This window comes from Microdochium trichocladiopsis, assembly GCF_020744255.1.
Source record: "Microdochium trichocladiopsis strain MPI-CAGE-CH-0230 chromosome Unknown B0I36scaffold_12, whole genome shotgun sequence".
Classification (NCBI taxonomy): domain Eukaryota; kingdom Fungi; phylum Ascomycota; class Sordariomycetes; order Xylariales; family Microdochiaceae; genus Microdochium; species Microdochium trichocladiopsis.
Window position 1 is genome coordinate 1580202 of NW_025763555.1, and position 16054 is coordinate 1596255.

General features: G+C 54.5%; 6 protein-coding genes across 6 annotated transcripts; 2 read left to right on the forward strand and 4 right to left on the reverse strand.

Moving 5' to 3' along the window:
* Window positions 1-2309: 2309 nt before the first annotated feature.
* On the reverse strand, window positions 2310-3264 carry B0I36DRAFT_337840 (uncharacterized protein). Its single transcript, XM_046155705.1, has 2 exons — window positions 3229-3264; window positions 2310-3046 (listed from the first exon to the last, which is right to left on the reverse strand). Exon 2 carries the CDS (start codon window positions 2927-2929, stop codon window positions 2333-2335), a length of 597 nt encoding a protein of 198 aa, XP_046006105.1. The 5' UTR covers window positions 2930-3046; window positions 3229-3264; the 3' UTR covers window positions 2310-2332.
* Window positions 3265-4771: 1507 nt separating this feature from the next.
* Window positions 4772-6063, reverse strand: B0I36DRAFT_397049 (uncharacterized protein). The gene is made up of 3 exons (XM_046161567.1): window positions 5666-6063; window positions 5182-5549; window positions 4772-5109 (listed from the first exon to the last, which is right to left on the reverse strand). The coding sequence occupies exons 1-3, from the start codon at window positions 5857-5859 to the stop codon at window positions 4907-4909; spliced, it is 765 nt and encodes a 254-aa protein (XP_046006106.1). The 5' UTR covers window positions 5860-6063; the 3' UTR covers window positions 4772-4906.
* Window positions 6064-7719: 1656 nt separating this feature from the next.
* Window positions 7720-8900, forward strand: B0I36DRAFT_46639 (uncharacterized protein). The gene is made up of 2 exons (XM_046162919.1): window positions 7720-7987; window positions 8036-8900. Exons 1-2 carry the CDS (start codon window positions 7949-7951, stop codon window positions 8648-8650), a joined length of 654 nt encoding a protein of 217 aa, XP_046006107.1. The 5' UTR covers window positions 7720-7948; the 3' UTR covers window positions 8651-8900.
* A 4389-nt stretch (window positions 8901-13289) lies between these two features.
* B0I36DRAFT_355271 (uncharacterized protein) lies at window positions 13290-13835 on the reverse strand (the record flags this gene model as incomplete). Its single annotated transcript, XM_046157424.1, has 3 exons — window positions 13290-13450; window positions 13599-13776; window positions 13833-13835. The coding sequence occupies 3 exons, from the start codon at window positions 13833-13835 to the stop codon at window positions 13290-13292; spliced, it is 342 nt and encodes a 113-aa protein (XP_046006108.1).
* A 321-nt stretch (window positions 13836-14156) lies between these two features.
* B0I36DRAFT_46755 (uncharacterized protein) lies at window positions 14157-15159 on the forward strand. The gene is made up of 2 exons (XM_046162920.1): window positions 14157-14662; window positions 14715-15159. The coding sequence occupies exons 1-2, from the start codon at window positions 14477-14479 to the stop codon at window positions 15003-15005; spliced, it is 477 nt and encodes a 158-aa protein (XP_046006109.1). The 5' UTR covers window positions 14157-14476; the 3' UTR covers window positions 15006-15159.
* On the reverse strand, window positions 15107-15933 carry B0I36DRAFT_46767 (uncharacterized protein). Its single transcript, XM_046162921.1, has one exon. The coding sequence runs from the start codon at window positions 15818-15820 to the stop codon at window positions 15314-15316; it is 507 nt and encodes a 168-aa protein (XP_046006110.1). The 5' UTR covers window positions 15821-15933; the 3' UTR covers window positions 15107-15313.
* Window positions 15934-16054: the final 121 nt, after the last annotated feature.

Below are 16054 nucleotides of genomic sequence, written 5' to 3' on the forward strand. Positions count from 1 at the left end.
TACCACTGATGACCTGGCCATGCTGGTTCCCATGTTCACATAGCCAGATCACCAGTTGTAGAGGTCGGCATCAGTTCTGTTTGGCGTCCAGCACACACTACCGTACTGATCACACGTCCGAAATGGGTCTCGTGCTCATGACAGTCTCTAGTGTGTGCTGTGTTTGTGTTGTCATTGTCCGCTTCCGTTGTTTCTTCACCAGCAGATTAATCAGAAGATGCGCAACACCTATCTGTTCGTCTTATCATGACATGAAGCCAAGAACTAACTCGCTATAGCTGCCTCCGTCCATACTGCATCAAAACCTTCTGATCAGATCACTAGCCGTTCTTTTGGTCATCCTGAGGGTCATCCCGTGCTCCGATGCTTAATTTGAAATGAACAGCAAGAAGCTTCATGTCACCCTTGAGAACGGAGAGGGCCTCCCCGCCGGAAAGGAAGATTGGTTCTTCCAGAGACGTGAGCTTTTTAAAACTTCTGTCCGTGTGCACCAGGCACACTTCAGGTAGATCCACGAGCTTGGCACTACACGGCATGACCCAAGAGAATCCATCTTTTGGCGAGCTTAGCTCACGTCCCTTAAGCCTGAGCAAGTTTAGTGTTGGGGATTCCGAGATATGGCTTCCTCGTTTCTTAGCTTGTATTCCGGCCCAATGAATCTTTATCCATCAGCGAAACCCACATGACATGGACGAATGTACTCACGAATGCGTTTATGATTGAGCTAATTGTCTCCACATGCTCTTGAGGGCAGTCGAGTGTGTAGGCCAGTTCTTTGGTGCCCTTGACCACTTTCCATGGCAGATCGTTGTCATCGAGGACTGTGGCCCTTTCACGTAAGATCTTGATTTGCGCTTCGCCGCTGAGTTGCTGTGGATGGCGGATCCTGAAATCTCCCCAGACTAAATGCCAGAGGCGAACTGGTTCTCCAAAGTCAATTGGCTCCAAGGGCTCAATTGACTGCATGACGTCGGGGTGCAGGCAAGCTGAGGCGAGGCAGGAGAAAGTGGCTGAAACAAAGATTCTTGTTCAGAAAGATGAGACGTCATGGAAAAGTGAGAAAGTCCAGCCCCAGAAGATGGATCGGTCATATACGAAACTTCTCGAGGGACCTATCCGAGGTTCCATGCGTACATCACATTGGGAGACAGACGTACCATACAAATACAACCGTTCTGTCCACTTTATGTTCTCGGCTGGGATCCTGTCTTATTCCGCATACGCTCGGGATGGGCGGGTACGTTCCGAGGCGTGTCCAGCCTTCCAGCTATGCACGGTGTATGCCAAGAACATCTGATTGCTCAACTTGCCTTCAGGGGAAGGTATAACGAGGCTGGGAAAAGAGGTCGGTCAGGCAAAGTGCAAGGCTCAACAGGGAGAGCTACCACAGTACCGCGCCAACAGGCTTGAACGTGTGCATGGGTCGAGTCCAGCGTTCCCGGGACGCTGCCGGTCTGGGTCCGAGACACAATCAGCGATCAGTGGAACAGGGAATGCCCCTTGTCAACCACCATAGCATGCGAGTGACACGCATCACTACCTGATCTGGCCTTCGTGCATACGTGACTGATAGTGCTTTGCGGCCATTACGCCACGAGAGCCTTGCGTGTCTTCGTGCTGCACGATGGCCTCTGTGCCCACCTCCATGCATGGCACCCAGGCCCTGCGTCCCCTAGGCGCGAGCACTGCAAGATGTAGCCATTGCTAAAGCAAGCACTCACCGCTGGTCGATCGGGGCGGCTGGCCGTCAGGTCATGCAGCAGACCACTGTTGGTTCGGCTTGTCCAGTCCTGCCGGTGCAACCATCACATCACATCTGGCTAACCCAAACGAGGTAGTAGGTCGAACTTGGAGAGCAAGGCCAAGACGCAGGAAGACAGGGTAACCGCCACTATGCCGCTGATTTCACGTTCAACTCCTGATAGGCTGCGTGTCTTCGACTGCGGCGCCTCCCTGCATAAGGCGCGGATGGTGCTGGCCGATCACAAATCGTGAAGCACTGGTGGACGGGGCAGCTGCAGGATATTTCTCAGAAAGGCGGCTATTGCGGCGAGAGATGTTAGCGACATAGCCATGCCATTAGGCTTGAAGGGTGCTTCTCCATCGGACTTGTCTGCTTAACGCGAAGTTGCGGCTCGCTGGCTCGCCTGCAGCTGGTGCGACCTCCAAACAGTGAATTTCGGTGACTGCGGTACAGGCTTTGGCTGCAGAGTGACTCCTCGGCGGACGTGCAGATGTGTTAAACAACTCGGCGTGCCTTCAACGGACTGTGACCACGGAAGCTTCCCCAGAGAAGCAAGCTCATATAGGTGCGTTCTTGTATTCACTCATTTCATAAACTGAATCGACAATCTACATTGCCGACCTCGCTCAAAGCATGCAGCTGCTCAGTCAGCGCCGCATACCATGAATCCAATGTCAAAGACGGTAGCGAGAGACGCGCAAGGTGATGATTGCCATGGAGTTGGTGCTCCGCCGAACCATCTGTCTGCCCTACCGTATCAAGCTCCTGCTCCTCGTTCAACCGCTTCTTCTCCTGGTCCAAATCATTCTGCAGCTTGTTCAGCAGCCTCTGCTTCTTGTCCACCAGCTCCTGCGCCTCGCACAACTTTTCCCCCTCTTCGTCCAAATCACCCTGCGCCTTTTGCAACAGCTCCTGTCTCTTTTTCAAAATTTCAACAGGATCCACGTGTGCTTTCTTTGCCCCACCCGGGCTCAGCTGCTGGCCAAACTCTGCCGCAGGTCGCTCATCTCGATGTGCATCTTTCCTCTCCTGTATAATGCTTCCCTCAGGACAAAAGAGACAAGTTATTGTTCTTGTGGTGTTTTCGTTGGTGTTCTTGTTGGTGTTTCTGTTCTTATTGCTGACTCTGTCGCGCGTGCTACTGTGGTCTGCTCCGCAAAGTGTGAGGAAGGAAGGGAAGACCATCTCCGGATAGGCCTGAGCAGCGGCTTGCCTTTATATCGGAGCCGGACACTTGTGTCGAGAGTCGGGCTTCAAGGACCTGGCTTGTGCCAAGAGTGTTGCGCGCCCCAGTGGATACAAGCGAGGCACCCTGAAGTGGTTCAATGAGGCTGCAGGGCGGTTGCATCAAACTACGAGCGCCATGCAGTACGATCGCAGGCCAGGCTCTCCAGCCAAGAACAGGGCATCAGGGACTGACCCGCCAAAACATGGTCTTTGCCAGCAATGCAATGGCTGCCTCGACTCTGCGGACTTGGAAGCTGTTGGACTCCCTGTCATGCGGCCCAAGTTGTGCTGGCATTTTTGGCAGGAGGCTTCTGGCGTATACATCCACATGCATGATCGCGTACATGGGCGAATTCGGCCGTCCCCGGGAAGGCTGCGGGTCTGCTTCCAAGACACAATCAACGACCAATGCAACAGGAAGCACCCTTGCTAACGACCGTGGCTCGCAAGAAGAGGGGCATCACTACCTGATCTGGTCCTTCGTGCATGGTGACTGATAGTGATGTGCGGCAATTATGCCACAAGAGCCTTGCGCGTCTTCGGGCTACGCCATGGTCTCAGTGTTGGTCCAACAGTTTCTCATCACAGCGGTACCCCCCTTCATGTACGGGATTTCAGCCTTGCATCGTCGATGACGCAATCATAACCACGACAACCACGGCACCAGCAGCGGGGCCGGGGTGGCTCCTGAAGACGCAGCAAAGGCAGCAGCAAGCTTCATTCTGCAGAGCCCATCTCCAGCAGCAACCACAGGGGGGCCGGAAGCATATACATTGGATTCAAGAATGCCAGGGTTCTATGGAATGGTTTTGTATTTGATAACGGAAGCACAATCTCTTCGTTGAAGAAGGATTCCCTTGAAAATTGCCTGTTGAAGGCGTGCGCTCAGGATGGGCGGATACATCCCGAGGCGTGTCCAGCCTTCCAGCCATGCACGGTGCATGCCAAGGACAGCTAATTGCTCAACTTGCTTTCAGGGGAAGGCATAACGAGGCTGGGAAAAGAGGTCGGTCAGGCAAAGTACAAGTCTCAACAGGGAGAGCTACCACAGTACCGCACCAACAGGCATGATCGTGTACAAGGGTCCAGTCCAGCCATCGCCGGGGAGGCTGCCGGTCTGCGTCCAGGACACAATCAACGACCAATGCAACAGGTAATGGCCTTTGTTGGCTACCACAGCTCGCAAGAGTGACACGCATCACTACCTGATCTGGCCCTTCGTGCATGAGTGACTGATAGTGATGTGCGGCCATCACGCCACAAGAGCCTTGCGTGTCCTCCTGTCGCACCGTGGTCTCAATGCCCTCTTTCATGCACGGCGCACGGCACCGTGGCCCTGCGGCCTCGACCCGCGAGCCACTCGTGAAACAGTGAGGCCTGAACCATTGCTAACGCAAGCACTCACTGCCAGGAAGCCACCGCTGTTGGGTCGTATTTCATTGTATGCTTCTGGTGCAAGCTCCAGGGTTGCAGGACGCGGACACACACTCCGGCGGCGGGATAACACCACACCGGCTAGTGCCTGGACGCACCTTCTTTCTGGCTCATCCAGTGGATTACCAGTCCATGCAGCCGGGTCTAGACTAAGAGCCCCGCGGCGCCAAACGTCAGCACACCAATAGCTAAACGAGAGGCAGCAGGTATGGCTTCGCAGTCCGGGCCTTGAAGCCAGATCCGCCGAGGGTGGAAGCTTTGTAAAGACGTTGAAGGAATGGGTAGTCGCGAATTATCGCGGCACGAAAGTTCAGCCCGATAAGGTCACAGACTTATTGCATGCACACAACGCAAGTGACATTGGAGCCTCGATGTTGATCATGGATTCCGGGCGCTTTATGCATACGCGCTGTAGACGATGCTCATTTATTAACTCGGTTGCTCTGAGGCTTGACATGCTTCGAGGGAGAATAAAGCTGCTGATTATCATCATCTATCTATTTACGTGGAACAGGTGACCGTCCAAAAGGTCCATTGTTGAAGAGGGCTGCGACGCATTCCTGGGCATGCCCTGTATGGCACATCAAGGTCAATTCTCTCGCCCTCGATAAAACCGAGAACGGACTTAGCCATCTCAATGATTTCAGAGCCGACCCTTTGATCTTGTGTCGAGTCCAGAAGGCCTCCAAGCTCGGAAAAGGGTCCTAGAGCCTACCGTGGCGCAATGTTCACCACTCTGAACGCGGGAGGAAACCACTGCTGGCGTCTTTCATTACCCGGCTTGGCGAATTCGAAAGTTCTTGGGGGTGAGATGGGTTCCATCTCGCATTCTATCGGTCGTGCGCGGTCCATACTGGACCTAAATTCGCCATAGCCATATGCACGTGGCGATAGCAGAGGCGGAAGCTCAATTGTCGCTAAGTGAGAGTCGTCGGCTGAAGATGAGGTCAGGGAATCGAAGGCAGGGAGAGCATGCGAGTGTTGAAGATGAATGTCTCTTCGGGATGTACTGGAATAGCTATGATCCGACAAGAAATGGTGCCCCGGGCTGGTATGAGCTCTTGTGTTCCCTGCTTGACCGTTGGGCGAACGCCAGGGTCCGGCCGACCCAGCTACTTCCTCGGGCCAATCCATATGGTTGGATCTGTATGAAGTTGTATACATGATCAGTACAGAGATACAAACATTACCAGGCGCAATGGCAGCTGTTATGGTGTCCGTGATCCGGGATGCCTGGACGCGTGGGCAGTGCTCACTTACTGCTCATGAACATCGGTGGGGGGGTTCTTCTTCTCTTCTGCTTTTCTTCGGGATTTGGCCATGTTATAATAGCGCTTCCGACAGCCTCTAACCGTTCGCCCAGGCATCTGGTTCGCGATCTCTTCCCAGGGCGTAACAGCCTTCACCAATGCAATGAGCCACTCATCTTCCTCTGCGGTCCATGGTAGCGACATTTCGTGCTTGGTTGAGCTCGCTTCTCTTACTACAATAGCCTCAGAGCTGTCAGCTTGGTCAGTCTGCGCGAGGCTGACCTCGAAGTTTGCGTGGGGCTGGATAACAGGGCGATGAGCTTGTGCTGGTGCGTGGCAGCGCGGAGCGTTGTTTGGTGATGGGATAACGATAATGTGGTGTCTGGGAATTCACCGCTCACATTCAGGAGTGGCGGCAGTATCGCCTTTAAGCTGTTAGCACGGCCACGTCAATCAGGACGAGGATTCAACCGCCTGTACTCACTGTCAGCAGGCGGAATGCAGAATCAACGAGCCAATACGCGGGCAACACTAAATGCTACCAGGGAGGCTTGCATGGGAAACATGCGGTCAAGGATGAGCCTGATAATGGCTGCGCAAGGGTTCAAGCGCCCGAACAACCCAAATGACCCTGGCCTGGTCTCACCATCAGCACCAGTGAATCTAGGAAGGCAAAGCTCGGCGACCAACATACGCCACGACAGCTGGCAAAGTGTACAGAACCAACTGCGTGTTGTGAAAATGTGACCTCCTTCTCATGGGCCAGGCAGTGGTACTTGCACCGCAGCGATCTCCTAGGGCCAGCTACCGGACAATGAGCTATATATTCTGTGGTTAATTAGAAGCTTACCAGAGTAACCTCCGTGGATGTGACCTCGCTCTGCATCCGCAGACAGAGTAGATGCTTGCGATGAAATGTAGTCCTTCACTGTACCGGCTCTCACTGTCTAATTGGCGTCCTCTTCTGTCTCTGCAGGGGGGCATCATATGCAGAGAGACGCGAGTGGACGGACTGGCGACGTCGATACTTGTGCAGCCTTGGCCATTTGTCGTTGCACATCCCTCATTGAGACGGACAGGGTACCCCGGTATGCCGCATCCCGGCAGACACGGGGACCCTTCCCGGGTCTTGCCCATCACACACGCGCTGCCACTACGCAGTAGGGCGGCCCACTGCTTGCGCTCGAAGAGTGACTTCAGCCCGACGTACCCACAGGCCTAGCCGCCCAGCCTCGCGGCCTAATTGCCCACGGCTCTAGTGGCTGTGCAAAACGATTTCCTGGCGAGCCAGAACAATCGGGCGGCTGAAGTCCGCTTGGTTGAGGTCCGGTATCCTGGTAGCCATCTTAAATGCAGACAGGGAACAGGCCCGGGGAAGCGCTCCGGGTAACCATCCGTGCCCCGGCTACATACACCCCTCCATCGTCCTTCTCCCCGTCCCTCCCGGTCCCGTGGTTCTCCGGTCCAGTAGTGTTCGACCCCCTCTTCGCCCGCTCATCCCCTTGCTCCCTTGTTCGCTTATTCGCTTGTTCCCTGATTCCATTCTGGTGTGGGAGGATGAAAAGACGGCGAGGGCGAGTACAAGTGTGTGGGGCGTCTTTGGCCACTGGCCTGCAGCCGTAGCACTCGAGCGCCTGTACCTTAGTAGGCGCACTTGGAGATGGGCGCTTTGAGTTTGTCTCCACCCACACTACTCATTGCCCCCTCGTCCCCTCGTCCCCTCGTCCCCTCGTCCCTTCGTCCCCTCGTCCCCTGTTCCCCCGGGGCCCGGCCCCCTCTGGCCATGTCCTCTTGTGCCTCCTTCCCGAGGCCATTTCCGAGTGTATTCCTCTAACCCTTTTTCGCCATGGCTCAGATCACATGCCGCTTCTTGTCCCGTCTCGTATTCCCGTCCATTTTATTGTCTCCTTTCATACCCACTGTTCCCGTCCTGGCCCACTCGTTTCCGTGACCACGCTCTTGCGCGTCCTCAGTTGTCTTATCGTCTTACCCATCGCTACTATTTACATAAAGGCAATGCCTTTCCAGGTGCACCACGTATATGAGTGTGGTCTCAGTCTTATATCGTTACCTGCTTTGTTCAAGATGCCGACAGCTGAGTTCACGACCATCTTTTGCGCCATCCTGGCCTTGTGCGTCGGCCTCATGCAGGCCATCCTGTTCCTCCCTGCGGCACCATTGTGGAGGTGGACGACTCTCGCCATAGTGCTCCCTTGGGCCTTTTGTGGCGTACTCTATCTGGGGCTCTTCAGCATGCACTTCACCGGCCATCTCCCTTCGCTCACATGGATAAATGACTTCATCTACCTGCATATGTGCTCTATGCTTGTACGTGCCACCATCCCATGCACCCTGACTGAGCTGACATTGCAACATGTAGTTCTGGTGCACAGCTGCACGCCTTGCGAAAGCAAGTGACCAGATGCGGATGCGACTTTTGCTTCTTGGTCTCATAATCATACAACTACTGCTCCTGTTTTTGTCTTTATTTTTATGGCCCGACATTTTTCCTATTATGGATGCAGTAGCGGTACTCGCGCACTCTCCTTCCCTCATTGTGTTCCACGTCAGCCGCTGGCATGATTCGATACTCCGCCACCAGGAGGAGGAAAACCCCCCTAAAAGAGAGAAATTTCAAATAAGGAGTACTCACGAAGGTCGCGCGAACGTTTATGCTGCCCTTACACTGTTTGGTCTTTCTCTTGCCTGGTGGATTTGCACATTGACATATTCTCTCGTTGTGAATATGGACAGCACAGCCGGCACAGTCTCCAGAACGGTGCAGTACTTCATGCTAGGCTTCGCCATCGTTTCACAAACATTTCAGCGACTCTACACGCCAAGCGGTGCTCGCCGTGGTGTTGATGCCGGATCGAGCGACCTCATCAACGGCGATGAATCAAGCGAATTCTCCAGCGGCGATGCAACAAGGCTGTCTTCCATATCATCATCGCACTTAGCAGGACCTTGCCCTTCAGTTGTCCAGCAGCTTTAGAAGACCTCGTTGAAAGGCGATCAAGAGTGTGCACCGAACACAGCTATCTTCACTCACGTAATCTTGCACATCGAGATATTGTGTCACTTTCCTAGTGCTGGCCGCCACGACAACAACTCCTGCTCAAAGGAAGAGCTTCAACCCTTACCACGCCAGTGCTCTTCCTGAGCTGTCATGAGTTCTATCATTGCTCTACTGCACCCTTGACCTTCGAACCTCCAACCAGAACTGGTTTCCAGCCCGTTCAGCTTGTCAGACCCCCTTTGTCACATTAGTCGGAGAGAAGCAACTTCAGGCGAGGAAGTCCATGGGTGCATGGCTGGAATGCGTGCAGGATCACTGGAAAAGACTGGCAATTGGCTACACCACCGACGTAAGGTCGATGCTGCTGGACGATCTAGAGGATAGGATTGTTCCGTTTGATTTAGTGCAGGCTCTGAATGGGAAGAAATAAAACCGTCGACCGTCCTCGACTCTGGACCTGCGCACTCCCACTTTCATGTTGAAGCCTGTGTCACCATCTCAAACATCCATCATCGTCGCTGAGACACGGTCCCCGTGGTTGTGCCGGTAATGATTCACTAGATTGGTGTTCAGTCTTAGCCGAAGCCACTCGGGTTTCCAAGGAGGTGCATTCGTTGACTTACAGAGGATGTGGGCCACTCGAGCGGCTTCGAATCCCCATCCGGTCCACCAATAGCTGGTGTAGAAGGTCGAGAAGGTGTCTCGCTGGAGTCGTTACCGCTGCTGAAGTCCATCGTGTTGGTTATATTTCTTTTCAAAGAGTTCCGAAGGGTGTTGAGGTGCACGAGGCTGTTTGGACAGCTCATGTCATTTCCCCCTCAGCTTTATACGATGTTCTCCCCTCGTCCCCCCTCCTGCTCCCTTCCTGCTATGTTTCCCCCCCCTCGCCCAGCTCCGTCCCCTTCACATGTTGGACCACCAGATCGTCCCACAGGCATAGCCTGCCAGCGGCCAGTTCTGCAGACCACCGGTGACACCTGTCCTGGAGCATCCTCCCTGCTCCTGCATGATGAGGGTACTCACCTTCCGGCTTTTCCCTTTTCCCCTTATCTCTCTCCCCCGTCCCCTCAGAACGATCAGAGGGGGGCGTCGCAAGCATGCGTCCTGTCGGTCCATTTTCCCCGCCCAATCAAAAGTTCCCAGGGCCAGAATATGCGGCCGTTCACAGGGCCGCTAGAAGATGAATGGCTGCGTATCTTTGCTTCTTCTCTTCCTGCAGCTGTCCCGTGGCTACTGTCGCTGGCGCAGTATGGCACGCACCCCTGTAACCGGTGTGACTTATGTCTCTGTCTCCAGCCCCCGTTCCCTTTGTTGGTAGTCTTATCCCCTTTGCTGCATTTTCCCCACCCCCCTCGACGCCCAACTCCTTATTTCGTCCCCGTCCCCTCGTCCCCTCATCTGTTCGTCCCCTTCTCTGCCCTTTTCCCTCATTCCCTCATTCCCTCATTCCCTCATTCCCTCATCCCCTCATCCCCTCATCCCCTCATCCCCTCATCCCCTCATCCCCTCATCCCCTCATCCCCTCATCCCCTCATCCCCTCATCCCCTCATTGCCCCACGCCACTTGACTTCTTTGGGCACGGCCTCGGCTTTCCAATGTCTAATTGCCAACCGAAGGAAGCAGCCAGGCACTTCCTAGACGCCTTTCTCAACGTCCGATGGCGCAATAACAAACCGTCGGAGCGCCTCTTGACCGCATGGGAATCATCAACGCGGGCACAGCCCTCGACACTTGTGGAAGTCGCCCTCGCCTTCCACGGCCCAGAGTTTCACGTTGCATACTTAGCAGTGCGCGTCAGTCTCCAGAACCACGTTCACTACAATGGCAAGAGGAAACATAAGGATTTGCTCGAGACACTGAGCGGTTATGATGCAGATACAGCCGGCTGTTTCGCGACGGAGTTCAAAGCAATCTTGCCCGGCTATACGCTTGCTTTGCTTCAGGAGATTCACACCCAGCTGACGAATGGTTTGTTTGTCCTCCCCAACCCACAGCGTACACCCGAACTGACATTGCACCAGGTATAAGCGTTCAACCTTCTGTCCCAACCAGAAGGAGGAGAAAGCCTCCGCAGGGGTGTGACAGAGGCCATTCACCAGCAGCAACCACTTTGCCTCATTCAGGCACTGTTTGTAATGTGGCGCCTAGCAGCAGTACTCTTGGTGCCGGGACAAATGGCGGCCGCCCTACCGCTGCCGCTTACAATTTCCCGATCTCGTTGGCTCTTGACCCCACCCCAATTTTATCATCGACGACGGCAAACGACAGTCTGATCACAGATGTCACACATCCAGAGCTTTTCACAGAGTCTTGGCTATATCCGAATATCGACAGAGAAGAGGAGGGCGAATTCGACGTGCGCAGCGTTCTTGTCGCCCGTCCTGACGTGCGCGCGACATGCGCATTTCTGCCACTGACGTTTCCAGTACGACTTGAAGCAGACCGAGGCATCACCCGTGCCGTCATCCGAGCCGAACAAATGTTATGGGACGTTTTATGGACCTTCGATATCGACGAGACCTCTGCGGCTGCTGTTGTGGGCGATATTTTCGGATGCCAAATGCACGTCAGTCAAGGTTGCCGAGTTCTCACCACGAGCGATGGCAGGGCACATCGGGGTCAGCGGGAGAGTGACATCTTGCTGTTGACTGCTACTATGTCGCTGGACCTCACGAAACATTTTGGGCGTAGCCTTGCGGACGCAATTATCTCAAGTCGCCGTTACGAAAGGGATGAAAAAACCGGGAGCGGGACCATGAGCAGTGTCGGGCTGATCTTCTCAGGTGCCACTGTACCTGTGCAGATCCAGCTCACTTTAGGTTTCGAGCTCGGAGTGCGGTACGCACATGAATCAACAAATCAACCTTGTCTCTAGACGGCAATGAAGATGCTTTTTTTTTTTTTTTTAAACCTCTTCGACCTCTTTGACTTGTCCTTGCAAGAAGACAAGACGTATGCCTTCAGGGACAGTCGCCTCGCCATGCCCTTGCTCACCCCGAGCCACGGATGAGCCAGCTCCCCCCTGGTAAACCTGTAGTGCACTCACTCCACGCCAGTACACTTGCTGGCCCTTGCCTATGACCTCGCGAAACATTGATTCGGGAACATCCTGGAAGAAGTCGGGCGGTTTCGACAATGATTTGCGCTCGAACGGCACCGGAGACTGATCTGGGTTAGCGACGTCCTGGCCTGTTCTGGAAGTAACTGACCATGTGTAAACGTGCAGGAGCGGTGGCGTGCAGGCAGCTTCTATTCAATACCGTGAGATGCGTGAAGGCGTGGGTGTCGGGCTTGACAAGCTTGACTGTGGGCGACTGGCGGTGGGGACGTTTTGTACTGGGAGAATTGATGCCCAAGCGCGTCGCTACGCGACGGACTGGCGCTTCCGATGACTCAGCTTCAGGCCACAATGCCCCAGCCACCCACATAAAGCGAGCGGGACCCAGGCTGCCGAGTGGCCACCACCACACCCCGCGCACCGACAACGTCACGACACTCGCTTCCGACCACCAGGTGCACCATGCAAGAGGCCGACACTCTCGTGAAGTTACTGCAAGCAGTCCTCAAGTACCTCCCTCTCAAACGCGGCTCGAGTGCCCTGAAGGCAGCCTGGCGTGGGGTCCCGTACCTCGATGCGAACTCACCTGAGGGCGCCGCTTTGCGGGCTGGCGAAACGGCCTGGGCCATCTATGTCGAGACCAAGAGGGTACTGAAGAAAATAATCACCATTTTCCGGACAAAGCAAAGTATCGCTCAATGATGAACGGGCTGACAAGCTGGCCGTCGGACACGATTGAGCAAGCTTTGAGAGACGTTGTGGACAGCTTGACCAAAGAACAAACAACGGAGATTGAAAGGCTTCTTAGAAAAATCAAGGACTCTACGGGAGGTATGTCGCTACTGATGAGCCGGCTTCGGGGTCGTGCTAACAGTGTGTCAGTCACTTCACCCTTCCCGGAGGCACGCGTCGAGCCGCCACGCAGTACGTCGACCACACCACTCCCGTCGAACCCTCCTGGAGGCTCAGCGACCGCATCGCTCCCATCGAATGCTCCCACAGCCCCAGCAACTCCGATGACCTCGGCGACGCCGATGGCCTCAGCAACCCCTACAGGCTCCGTGGGCAGCATATCGAGAATACCGTCTTCATTTAGCCTTGTCGGACCCAACGCTCAACGCGAATCCTCCAACAGCCGAGAGACCCCGCTCGTCACGAAGATCCTGCTTGAGGACGAAGAAATACAAGAGCAACATCTGTACACGCCTTCTTTTAAGGTGCTTGACCAACTATTCCCAAAAGAATTTCTTCAGCAGCTGGAACCTCGGCCGGCTCCTGCACAACGTGGTTTCTTTTCTGCCGTTGTGTTGGGTGTCGTTGGGACGATGCCCATCGAGTTTTTTGAGGGCCCTCCGTTGTTCGACGGGTTGATTCAGTTGGAGATCAGGCCGGGCGAAGTACCCAAGCTTGCTGAGACATTACTAGCTATGGATATCAAGGACATAGGTGACCGGAGGCATTACATCACACAGGCAGCACTGTCGGTACGACCCATGCGACCACAGAGCGAATTCGCTGCATACCTTGCCTTTACAGGCTGTCCCTACGAAGCGGTTTCATCTATAACGTTCGGAGACACGATTTCCGCCGCTATACGGGGAAGCGAGCAGTTCCGAGCGGATAGTGACCTCCGAGCCCCAAAGACGCAGAGCGTCATCTTGATGATACCACCTCATACCAAATCCCCTGGATATCTCCTCTTGAAATTCAAGCTCAGCTATTACGAAGACATTAAATCAAAGTTATCCCAGTGCCTCCGATGACCTCCATTCATGCATGAAAATTATCTGTTACCTCCTCATCCGGCTTTTGTTCCTTAACCTTGCCTCCGACGAACACCAACTTGGTACCAGCTGCGGCCGTACCTTGGCCGTCAATATCCCTGCAAATATAGACCGCGCTTTCGTCTGTAGATGGGTATATCTGGATGCTGCGAACTCCAAGCCAATAGACGCGCTGTCCGTTGCCGGTGATGGTGACGACGCCCGATTGCGCATCGTCGAAGAACGCTTCGTCCTTCTCAAGCGGCTCGGCTTTGAATGACTAAGGTGGGGGTGGTTAGCTCTAATGCCGATCAGCCGCAGGTTAGGGGACCATACCATATTGAGATGCTGCCCGGTACCGATTCTTCTCGCGCGTGGTCTGAGGTTGGTGGCTGGGATCTTGCTGTTCTGCTGTCTCGTCCTGCTGGGCGCTCAGCTGGGATGCACCCGAAGGCGGGGTGGGAGGGGTCCAGAAGCCTGACGTGACACCAGGACGAAACCTTGGTACCAGCAAAAAATCGTCCCCTCCTCCCGCCCGCCTTCTTTCCTTCGTTCCCCGACCCACCTTGTTCCCTTAATCCCCGGCCCACCTTGTCCGCCGGAGGCAGGTGTCAGGAGAATGAGTCTTTCAGCCACGCATGGGGTGTGACAATTGAGTGTGATAGACATGAGCATATAAAAGACAGACGCAGTGCTGTTGATGGTACCGATTGAGATCATGGCCTTCCTGCGCTTCATTGACCGACAAGACACTCGCAATGCCACACACTGCTCCTCCGTCGACTAAATCGCAAAAGCCTTATCAAGAAAACCCCAAATGATCGGTAGTGGCCTGGTGATTTGGTGCCGCACTGGTGTTGATGACTAAGGTCGGGAACCCCACCTCTGTGCTGTGTGGTGCACGTTTGCTGGTGACGTGTCATAGTCACCGAATCGACCGATGAACAGATGCCATCAAAAGCTCATCGAATACAGCAGGCATGGCGGACATACTGCACTTCGAGCCCACTGCGTCTCTCAAAGAGCTCGCAGGTGTAGCTTATCAAAACTGTCAAAACTGGCGTCAAGACCATCACGATCCGAAGCAGGTCAACAAGAGCAACCTGTACAAATGCGACATAACCACGGACCACGAGGAGTTCGTCCTGGCATTCCTCAAGCAACATGTACGTCTGCCAAGTTCTGACTCTGCACACCCGTCATCTGACTCAGTTACAGCGCGACCATTACGTGAAATGGCGGGTGACATACTCACCTTATATGCGTGGGCCTTACGAACTAAGAAGTGGAAGAGTTCGGTTTGTGCAGTCCAACCTAACCATACTTCCTCTTGGCTGCGACTCGAATTACGGGGTGAAGTCACGGGTACTTTGCGAGGTGGAGGGGACGGAATCAGTTCTTGATTGGGTGGCAGGGTCGGGGATACTGATCCCCGTTCCCTTCATCTTGTCTTTTTCTGGGGGCCGGCTAGCATTCCTGGTTCTCGAACTCGTGCCTATATCACAATGACTCACACAAACCATGGTAGCCTCCGTGGGGCCGCCTCTTGGTATGCAGTCCCTTGGTATGCAGTCCCGCTAAAATCGACGTCATGTAGAGTAGTGTCTCGTGGCATAGTTCTGTCTCCGTAAAACTTCTTCATCCCGTCTGTTTCACACTTTACGACCCGCTCAAAGATGGGTTCAAGAAGTTGATTGTCCGCGCAGAAGTTCTTGGCCCTCAGACGCTCGAATGCTTGGTTGAAGTCGCCCTCTTTCCTATAATTCTCGAGACTGCATCTGCATTAGTGGTGAGTTTCGGTCTGAGGACTATCTCGCTTACATGACCTGCTCGATCTCATCGTCTAGGTCCAAGAGGCACCGCATCCCGAATGTGTCGACAAGGAGCTCGTAGCGTTTTGCTTTAGAGTGGATTCTGTCTAGTTTTTCTGTTTTGACTTCCGGATACAGACGCCTCAACAGGCGGACGAGATACAGCGCGACTCGACGCTGTACGCGCTCGGGCTTGAGGAGCTTCCCCCGACTGTCGAGATGTTCAATGATCTTCACCAACGCCAAGGCATAGTCGCGTGGCCGGGGCGTAATGCCGATGCAGTCGAAGAATTTGTCAGGCGCCTGTTCCCAAGAGCGAAGCACATGCTCGTCCCCTTGCGTTGCGCGCGCCTGATCCAGTGCGTGTTGAAGGCGTTGAAGGCTGGCCAACGGCATCTCACGAAGAGCCGCGGCCATGGCGTCCTGCATCTCATCGCGCTCGAGGCATGCTTGGAACCCCCCTGGGTCAAGAACGGCTGCGCATGCGATTGGTTGGCTAGTCGAGTTCCCCATTGTCGAGGCGATCCGCAAGGTGGAGCGGTGGGAGTGCGACAGAATGCAAAGAGTGGAAGCTGGACTACCTGGCAGCTTGATCGAATTAAACTAGCCTACAGACTGCTGGACACTAAGCTTGTTCTGGCTGCCTCGGGATGACCTCGGGACGAGCACGCACCTGGGGCAAGGGACCCTAGTTGCACTGGTCCGCCTCCTGCCAAATATCGACTAGCTTACAGCATGCTTCAAGCT